This window comes from Glandiceps talaboti, chromosome 5, assembly GCF_964340395.1.
Source record: "Glandiceps talaboti chromosome 5, keGlaTala1.1, whole genome shotgun sequence".
Lineage (NCBI taxonomy): Eukaryota > Metazoa > Hemichordata > Enteropneusta > Spengelidae > Glandiceps > Glandiceps talaboti.
Genome location: NC_135553.1, coordinates 19,621,165 through 19,631,570, shown reverse-complemented (window position 1 = coordinate 19,631,570; position 10,406 = coordinate 19,621,165). Strand labels below are relative to the sequence as shown.

The window sequence follows — 10,406 nt, the reverse complement described above, 5'->3', positions numbered from 1 at the left end:
AAAGAGGCACACAAACTATGAATGTTATTACTGTAATGAGTGTTGTTAATCCAATTCAGTTGCTTATTTTCACTGTTTGTCACAAGTTCCACTTGTAAATGCTTGCATATGTCCAGTTGTATAAGGGAGAAACCATTTGATATGGGGGGGGGGACTGGAGGATTTGGACCCAAAATAATTTTTAGCTTGTTAGAAGTTAAGGTTAAGCATGTTTTTCAAAATAGTGTATAATTATGTTTTTAATTTGACACTTGTCGCCTCACGTCATGTCATGTTGTCTCACATAGCATATTACTGACATCCCCAATCCAGTGTCCAGAGATCAGAAACCAAGCAACAATTGACTCATTTCACACTCATACTCTGGAAGCATTTGTCTCTGTGTTGACTTGATCAGCAATTTATTTTGTTCACTTTTGGGGGTGAAAATCCTGCAAACCATCCCCCCCCCCCATCAAATGGTGTAGCCCTAAAAAATGACAAATATTTTATCCCAATCGGGATAAACACAAAGATATATTTTAATATGTTATCTTGATTGCGAGTAGGACAATTAGCTTGGGTGGGGTAGGGGTGGGGTGCGGGATATGTAGGTCTCTTTCGTTACATTATAATATGTGGTAGTTATTTTAATTCCAGGGTTGACTAGTTAACATAAAAATTTCAAAGTAACAAAATTTGGTTTGCATGCAATGTATGTTCCACATTGTCAAATATTGTCTGTATGCTCTAATGACGGTGCACAACATGACACACATTCAAGTGACAGCACAGAAAACATAGACATCTTGGAAATCAAAATAATATATTTATTCACAAAAAAAGTAATTTTCTGTGGTGAATGGTACTATTAGAGATCCATGATCAAAAGGAACAAAGAACTAACCAAGCTATCCATGATTACATCATCTGAGATATTTAACAATTTATTTACTATTCCATAGTTACTACTTTTCTTGTGTGGTGAAGTATACAGTCCTGCATATTACTCATCTAAACTAAACGGCAGAAGAACGACAGACACAAAAAATGTTGAAACCATCGTAAACAGTGCTACATGTATACATTTTCTCTTCAAGGTACTCTGCACCTCCATTGGGATATATAGTGCCAATAACATTTCTTACTTCACAAACTTGTGTAATTTTCCATAACTGAGTCTGCACAGTTAATCTCTTTATCTTGCCTATTTTTTAGTTTCATCATTGATATCACAAAGTGTCAAGTATTACAAATTATTGATACAGCTAAAATGATGTGGGCTTGGTGTGTCACTCATGTGACATGACATTTAATACACATCCTCAGACAACTCCAGGTGCCATGCACAGTGGGGATCATGAAGAAGTAGTCAAGTTGAAATCTTGATTATCAGTCACAGAAAATAAACAATTGCGACCATCAAGCAATCATCAAGTCCAATTGTAATGTTGTCATTAGAGGCCTGTTTCTACTGCACTGTCAAAGAATAGCAATGCTTATCAGTGTTCAATGTGATTGGGCAAAGGATCCTGCTGTGTTTATTGTGTCGCTGTTATTGTTTGTCTAGGGTTGAAATATGTCTAGCTCTGTATCAGAAACATAATGTCCCATGAGTGACGTGAAACACCAAGTGTACATCATTTTAGCTGCAATGTCCCATGAGTGAAACACCAAGCCTACATCATTTTAGCTGTAATGTCCCATCAGTAAAACACCAAGCCTACATCATTTTTACTGTATCAATTATATCTACTGGTAAATACAATGCATTTCACCCGTCTGTTTTTGATACTTTTGTAAACTTTCATGATATAGTCAAAGTTTTAAAAACGTCCATTACTATTAAACTCAGACCGTCCATCACAATAATTTCTCCACAAAGGACTTGACCTCCACTTCATCTTGCACGCCCACAAATTCATCCACTTTGTCACCTTTTTTCATTGCAATAACTGTAGGGACTACGGAAACACCATATTCCATTGCTAGATCAGTGTTGTCATCAATGTCCACCTTGGCCAGCTGTACTTTGCCATCTTTTGCAGCAATCACCTTCTCTAGTCTTGGTCCTAGTATTTTACATGGACCGCACCACCTAGACAATCAAAAATACAATTTACAATCTGTCATATTATGTTATACTGTTGGGATTAACTTGCAGTAATTTTCTTTTTGAGTTTTTTAAGAAAACATTTGTATTTAGAATTGCTTCCAGCATATTCTTTTCACATGTGCAACACATTACACAACCTACAGAAATCCACTTAGGTTTGGGACTATGTTGCATTCTGACTATTAAAGTACTAATATAAATTGAAAGTATATCACCAACATGTTCACTTACTGTTTACATTTTTTTACTGTTTACATTTTTTTAACCGATTGAACTATCATTTTTAAAGTGTCAACATGAGAAACATAGAGCACCCTTACATGTGTATGCATACATGAATTCATATGTCATAATGAAATGGAATGAATTCAAAGAACGTAGATGAAATTTGTTTTATTTCCCATTGAATGCATACTGCAGCCATTTTCTTGGCTTTCAGCCTTAGTGTTACATACAATGTATCTACCAAGTAGATGTATCATAACCTTCCTTTTCAGCTACTATTTACTACACCTAAATTCAAGTTACACATTTTAGGACAGACACTTTTTCACACATGAATACGGTGATTATGATGACAGATTCAGTATGGTCTAAATGGATAAAAAAATATAATTTTAAAGTGGTTAGCTAGTAGTCCACTGTCATTTACTGTGGTGAAATTCATCACTACACAAAATATTTTTACTAGTATGATTTGATTCAGAATCATTTTATTGTTGTACCAGTAAATCACACAGAGTTCACCACACATCAAATGTTTAGGTAGGGGCTACTTTGCATGATGTGTGAAAGAGAAAACAATACACATGCATGTCACTCTGGTGGTTTTAACTCACGATGCATGGAAGTCTACAATAGTTGGAGTATCACTGTTGATTACTCTTTCTGTGAAGTCTTCAGTGTCTTGTATGTTGAATGATTTCCTACAAATGCTACTTGTGTGAAGAAATGCACTTGTAGTCGGGATATTCCTGCAAATAATACAAAAAAATGTATGTTTATCCCAATGTCTTTTCTGTCAATATGTTTCTACTTCTACATAATTTAAAAAAAAATTCTTTCATAAAGTTTTGAAATGTAAATGAACACACACAAAAATCTTAAACAAATTGCATACATATAGTTTCTATTTGTATACATCACTACTTGATCTGTGTTTACAAATCCATCCTCGTAAATGTGTCATTTACTGTGTCAAAATTGAATTTCTTGTAACTCTACGAGTTCCTGAATCATGTCAACTGACCTTGATGATAAAAGTCTTCTGGAACGAGCCAACACCGTCATACACACTACTCTAGTTGCCATCATGTGTTCTGAAAAGTAATTAATAATAATTAATAATAATTGTCATATTTATAGTTTATACAGATACAGTGTGTATATCCTAAAATACTACCACCAGTGTGCCCTCTCATGATGATAGCCAAATTTTGTTGTTGTGAGTCAAAATGAGAGAAACTTCTTGTGAGTCACCACATAGTACGAGATAGGAGAACATCAAATTTTGGTGCGTCGCTACAAATTGTGTGCTCCAGTGGCGCATCGAATTGGCTTAGAGGGCACACTGACTACCACTATGGAACTCACTACCTCAAGACACTCACTGTGCAGCCAACATACAAGCCTTCAAAACTGTACTGAATGCTATCAATGCTAGGACTCCTATAATAGTACTTTGATTGCATTGCGCCACACGTGACCCATGACTACGTATGTGACTATGACAACCAGCATTGGTACTTGTGCATCAACGATATAACTACAGCTTATGTTTTGTTGATGAGCAGTGAGCCAATGTTTGGGCTATTACCAGGTTCTCTTGACTGAAGAACATATGGGATTGCGACAATATAATTTTACACTAGGAATATCCTACCAAATAGTACTCTTGTAGGCAAAACTGAGAATTTACAATTGAATAGATGTAAATTCCTATCATTCTCACTCACTTACTTTTGACAAGCAAGATTTATAGGACTTTACATAACAAATTTAAATGCTGAAATGAAAAAATAAGTTACAAGATTATTCATTAGTATATTACAGCTCACAAGGTGAGAATACAGCTCACTATTATTAACATTAGTGTGCCATAATATATTCTCATGTTCAACATGCTTCATCCTAAATTTGGAGGCTGGTAGTAGTACAATGCATCCATCTTTATATTTTTTTTTCAATAAGCTACCTTGATGAAATTACTAGTATCACGTGACTATTCTATAATGTTGCCTACAGTTACATGTGTTTATTGTCTACAATTAATTGTATCTACTGTCAAATGCAATACCAATACCGGCATATTTAATTTGTAGCTCAAGTTGTAAGTGTTACGTAATGTAAGCCAAAACAAACAAATTCAGTAGTTCTGACAAAATACTAGAACTTAGAAGTAGGAAACGTTATGCACTGTTCTCCCAAATCCAGCAATAATAATCATCTATGTTTGGTCTTGAGGTTTACTTCGTCTCTGACATCTGAAAGTACTTTTGAGAGATGATTTTGCTGTGAAGTGGCGAGGGGCAATGTCCGACCGGTCAGTAACATGTCAAGTTCATAATCATACGACATTGTCTCGTACTATTTGATCTGAACGATCAAACGTATAACGTGGAGAAAGAGAAATGTGCTTTAGACGTGGAGACGGCGACACGCATCACCGTCCTAATCGGGGTGAATGGGGGTCATAATAACGACTTTCCGATAAGGCTTACCGTAAACAAATCTCACAAACAATACTGCACTGGTAAAGTTGTCCCAGGTACGTAGACGATGAAATGGTTCCACTGTTGTGTGTAATACGTATATAGTGCACATTTATATATGACGTCATCATTCGCGGGGCTCCCATGGCCTCTTTCTACAGAATGCAATTATTAAAGCAAAATATTTTGGTTAAAATAAACATATTGATTACATACTATTAAACTTAAAATATCATTATGGTATAGCACATAAAGATACGAAGGAAGAATGCATAAACATAAATATGAACGATGGGGCAAAAGATTCTAAATTACTTTAGTGTACAAGGTTGACCCTAGCAACAAAGCTACGCGCTGAGCACTGAGTGCATGCAGAGGTTGTGGAGGCCTTCGTCTGCGTCTGTGAGTTCCGTGGCTGACATAGTGACTGGGCTTACTTCAGACATTACAGGGTTAACATCAGATTTGGCGGTAAGTATGGAATGAAGGACTGTTTAGCCTTGACCAAATTTGTTCGCGAAAGTGTTCAAGTTTTTCTTTCTGCAAAGTTTTCAGTAATTATGTGCTTGTAAACTTTGTCAACTGAACCGAGAAGTGCATGTACTGTAGTACTAGCCTAGGGTACCGGGTGTAAATAGCATGGAGGTGTGTTTCAACCTCCATGTAAACAGTAATGCACATTTTGTGAGGTGATAGTTTAGTATCCTGTTTTCAGTTACCGTTAATACTTTACCCAGTTATTGTTTTCTGGCCTTCACCTTTGACTCAGTGCTAATCAAAAATTTATAGTTTATACATAAAAATGTTTGACGTGTGGTGCAAATCAGATTCAAAATATACATTCTGTATCACTGTCAGTTTATGTGTATGCATAGATGTCTCCCAAATACATCCATGGTGTATGTATCATGTAATTTGGTATAAAATATCTTTACTGTATGTGTTTATAGGGCTTTAGGTATATTTTTTGTGATTCTGTCTTTTTATATATTATCATTTTCATGATATCGTTTATCGAATAGATTTTACTTGATTTTTGTGAAGAAATAATGTTTAACACATGTTTAAGTATTAGTAACTCAAAACATTAGCCTTTTCATTAATACAATGTTCTTTAATATCTTTATTACACTTATGTACCCAAATAGAATTGTCAATTTCCTATATATGGTTGTATTAAAGTTATATCGTATCTTAATTTGCATGTCGTATCGATGTAGTAGCAGTTATGAATAACATCAGTTCTCATACCTAATTCAGTATAATTAGAATTATTTTTACTAGAAAGTGAAATATGTGTTTGCTATAAATTACTCTCTTTCTCTTCCATTTTAACGCTACAGTGTGAAAACTTCAAAACATGCACATTTGGTGACAAGAACTCAACACCTACATGTAGCAGGACTTGGTTAAAAAAACAAATTGCTGTTGCTATTCAACCAGTGACTGCAGTGTCTACAAAACTGGACTGAACTGAAATATTGCAAACACCTTCAAGATGAGCAGTTATCTAGATTTAAGATCAAAGCGGACAGAGGCTGTTGCGCCGAGAAGTTTGTTTGGCACAAATGTGGAGATAAGAAAACCTGGAGAAACACCACCAAACTTGCCCAAACAAAGGAAACCGAAAAGACCCATTGGACTTGAAAAGTTTGCAAAATATAGGCAGCCTGGAGATGTGGAAAAACTCGAAGGTAGTAAAGTGGATTACAAGAAACAATGGGATTCGACGAGTGACGCAAAGGATCAGTACCGGGAAGTGCATGAAAATGCTCTATATTTCAAACCAGACCCTCACACTCTTGGACACTCAGTTGTAAGGGATCCATTTCAACCTGCACATATCACAGACAAAAATCCATACAAAACAGACGTAAAACTGAATGCAACTGATGTCGCTCATCCAGAGTTATTCAACACCATCGGCTTAGGAAACAGACAGGACTATAATTATGATGCACATCGTGATCCCAGACTCCGAAGTAATTCAAACTACAAACATATAGGCAATGCTCTAGGTAAACAAGGACAGGTTTCATATAGTGCAAATAGCAGAACTGGACATGGAAACACTGGAAATCCTGGGCAAGGTGAATACCACTCACCAATAGTCCAATCTAATGGTCGACCTGCACAAACACGCTCGTCACGAAAAGAGGCTGTACCATCAAATATTCGGCACAGATACGGAACTCAGATGATCAATGATTTGATAGGGGATGATGAGAAAAAGGTTTCCGACGCTGTTGAAACAGTGAGAACACCAATACCCAGAGCACGAACAACAGTTGAGGAAAAGTCTGAGAAAAGGGAAAAAAGAACAAGTCCTGGATACGAGAGCTTGAGTAATCACTTACGATATGACCACTTCAGTGGGGTACCAGTCTCTGGTATAAAAAGTCTGAATACCGAGTCCTACACAAATGAGGTCTTCACAAGATCTGCAGCACATTATCCACCAAAATTTGGAATACTCAAGAATGAGGACAGTAAGTGTTACATTTTCATTGACTAAACTTCTTTTCCAGTAACACATTTTAGATAATTCACTGTAAATAAATTTACTAACTTTCAAACTGCATTATGGTTATAAATAAATTCCAAGCTTTCTCCCACACACTTTTTCAATTTGCCTCTCATATCACTCAGGCTAACTCTGACTGTATTAGGTTCATCACAAACACCATATTTATACTACCAATAATAAAACACATTTCTGTTATCACTTTTCATCGATTTCTGACAATTTTCCTGTCAAAATAAATGCCTATATTCACAAGTATGGTTGTGTTTTCTGTGCTAAAACAATTTATATCACAGGATAATTGCAAAGTCATAACACAGCTGTTTGGTGAATATACAATGTCCAGCGATTAAAATTCTTCTAATCTGTGATACTGATAGCTATACTCTATTCAAACTATTCCATTGTTGATTATTTGTGAAAAATATCAAATCATGCTTATGTGTTGCTGTGTAAGAGGAGTGTGGAATGTTATCTAATCCAACATTAAAAGCAATTTAAGCACATACAATATAATGCAGGATTTGAATCAGTAGAAGTCATACATGTATCATATATTGTAATCTAAGCAGCTATTTGTAAAAAAAAGTAAAAAAAAAAATCCTTTTTTTAAATTAAGCTTTATTCATATTCATTTACCTACAGGTTACTAACAATACTAACCATGTCTTGGGTCTTCAACTGTCAAGTTTCAAATATTGCTTTTGTGTGAATTTTTGTAGACTATTTATATTTGACTAGACTTGTAGTTTGATCCGGTGACTTTGTTTATGTCTCTTTTTTTTCCCTCTGTAATGTAATTACCTTACCTGCACGTTTACAGGATACATGATATTGCATTGCTATGACGAGGAAACCATAAACAAATATACAATGTCGTTGTACAGGTGTGACAGGTGATGGCTTTGTGATTGTTGTATTAGTAACACGAGATGTCTAGACAATCAAAATCAAGTCTGTTTTAATCATAGGCCCTCGTGGAGTGTCTGTGTTTTAATATAGTTTCCAAGAGGATTACCCTTATCCTCTTAATATTGCATAAAAGAAGATTTGATGAAATACAAAAGCTCTTTTGTAGATTAAAACTTAAATATAACCTGTAGATATTTTTTCAAGCAAGATTGGTTGAAAGCAGTGTGCCCTTTAATGATAACCAGATTTTGTTGTTGTGAGTCACAATGATAAAAACTGGCATTTCTTGTGAGTCACCACATAGTAAGAGATAGGGGAACACCAAATTTTGGTGTGTCACTAGAAATTGTGTGTAATGTCAGTGGCACTTCAAATTGGCTTAGAGGGCACACTGGTTGAAAGTATATCTGGATTTCTATGCCTCTTATGAGTCAAACCTGATTTGAAATTTTCAGAATCTCGTGATCAGAATTTTTTTTGTAAATTAGGGGGCATGATGTGAATGTAATTTTTAATTGTCCTTCTTCTTTTGCATAAATCAGCCAAATGGAATGAAGATAATGTGATAAGAGATCGAATGAAGAAAGCATGGGACGAAGCCAAAGCCAAACCAAAAGATTAGTTTAAAATGATAAATGTATGAAGTGATTTCAGTTCTGAAATTTTACATCATGAGATTGAATTTTGCTATCTCACTTCTTTCTAGCACAGCACAGCATCATCTCGGTCATATCGCTTCACTCTCACTATGCTCTCTAAAACTTCATGTTGGTCTGCTATAATAGCTTCAAATTCATATTTCTCTAGAATTTCAGCTTTTGTAAAAATTTCAAAACAGGATGGCCATGGAGTAAGAAAGTTATAATGGCCTCCAGATGAGAAGCAGTTTGATATTTTAGTGCGGCGGCGTGTTGTAAAAATGAATGTAGCTCATTCTGTAATTAATCAATAACATCCTTTTGTAATGTTTTCAGGTTGTTGTGTTGTTTGACACTAACTCTAACAAATCGAAACCTTTTGTGTATTTAGTAGATATGGATTCGCTGAATTGATTTTTTCAGCGGAGAAAAAGTCGCAAACAAGCTCTTTACAAGTTAAATGCTGTAATATTGAAAGACATGTACTGACATCGACAAGTTGTAAAAAAATATATTTCTTTGTGGGTTGCTTAGATTACAATTGATGTGCTATTGTATGTATAATGCTTTCTTCATTTCTTTGCACTAACGTCACTTTTTCATCAGCATAATTATACTTATAACTTTCATCCCCATAACAACGTCTTTCATCGTTAATGAATCGTGCATGTGTACATAACTTTCATCATCAGCTTCACATACTCTACACTCATATTAAAGTGGCCATATGGATGAGGATTTGGTATTTCTTTTGGATTTTTAATTTATGAAACAATCTTATCATAGCTTCCTACTTGGAAAATCAATGTAAAACAGTGTATGCTAAGTCCTTGTTTGTAACTCAATAAATTGCAAAAGCACAATAAATGTGTAAGTAGTTTGTTATTGTGTGTACAATAACAAATTTTTACACACTCTTTTTTTAAAACTTTTTTGCAGTTTATTACAAACACAGACTTAGTCAATGTTGTTTCACATTGATTTTTCAAGTAAAGAGCCATGATAAAATTATTTCATGAATTAAAAATCCAAAATAAATCCCAAATCCTCATCCATATTGCCACTTTAAAGAACAGAATGATGATTGAAAAAAATATGACATTAATTTGTCCTCCATCTTTACACAGGTGCCTGGGCTGAACAAAATGTGCTTGAATTGAGAATCAAGAAAGCGTGGACAGATTTTATGGATGCACAGCCAAAGGTAGAAGCCAACTGGGACAGAAACCAAAAACGTCAAAAACCACCCTCCTCTGAAAAACCAAAACCTAAACCTCCGAAACCAAAACCATCTCCCAAAAAGGAACCTCCTCCAAAAGAACCAACCCCACCCCCACCACCAGCCCCAGTCAAAGATGATGCTTTTTGGGAATTCTATGATAAAAGTGTGTAAGTCAATTACATCCTTGACTCCGTGGAGATGTACAACTCTAAGGGTTGCTCTCAGTTTTAGGCAATCATTTTTATATGAATCCACCTTCAAACTCAAACTCAAAAAAGAATTCAAACAACTCCACGTTTATACT

General features: G+C 35.2%; 2 protein-coding genes across 2 annotated transcripts; one reads left to right on the top strand and one right to left on the bottom strand.

The window, feature by feature from the left end:
• Positions 1–843: 843 nt before the first annotated feature.
• Positions 844–4,881, bottom strand: LOC144435316 (thioredoxin, mitochondrial-like). The gene is made up of 4 exons (XM_078123908.1): positions 4,816–4,881; positions 3,345–3,414; positions 2,935–3,069; positions 844–2,077 (listed from the first exon to the last, which is right to left on the bottom strand). The coding sequence occupies exons 2-4, from the start codon at positions 3,407–3,409 to the stop codon at positions 1,843–1,845; spliced, it is 435 nt and encodes a 144-aa protein (XP_077980034.1). The 5' UTR covers positions 3,410–3,414; positions 4,816–4,881; the 3' UTR covers positions 844–1,842.
• Positions 4,882–5,149: 268 nt separating this feature from the next.
• Positions 5,150–10,120, top strand: LOC144435880 (uncharacterized). Its single transcript, XM_078124519.1, has 4 exons — positions 5,150–5,277; positions 6,150–7,295; positions 8,785–8,879; positions 10,008–10,120. Exons 2-3 carry the CDS (start codon positions 6,305–6,307, stop codon positions 8,862–8,864), a joined length of 1,071 nt encoding a protein of 356 aa, XP_077980645.1. The 5' UTR covers positions 5,150–5,277; positions 6,150–6,304; the 3' UTR covers positions 8,865–8,879; positions 10,008–10,120.
• The last annotated feature ends 286 nt before the right edge of the window (positions 10,121–10,406 follow it).

Bases quoted from the DNA above. Each gene is read 5' to 3' on its own strand.
- LOC144435880 (XM_078124519.1), top strand. From the start codon at position 6,305: ATGAGCAGTTATCTAGATTTAAGATCAAAGCGGACAGAGGCTGTTGCG. The intron at 7,296-8,784 runs GTAAGTGTTACA...TGCATAAATCAG, and splicing joins AATACTCAAGAATGAGGACA to CCAAATGGAATGAAGATAAT.
- LOC144435316 (XM_078123908.1), bottom strand. From the start codon at position 3,409: ATGATGGCAACTAGAGTAGTGTGTATGACGGTGTTGGCTCGTTCCAGA. The intron at 3,070-3,344 runs GTCAGTTGACAT...TATTATTTGCAG, and splicing joins AGAAGACTTTTATCATCAAG to GAATATCCCGACTACAAGTG. The intron at 2,078-2,934 runs GTGAGTTAAAAC...TTGATTGTCTAG, and splicing joins ATTGTAGACTTCCATGCATC to GTGGTGCGGTCCATGTAAAA.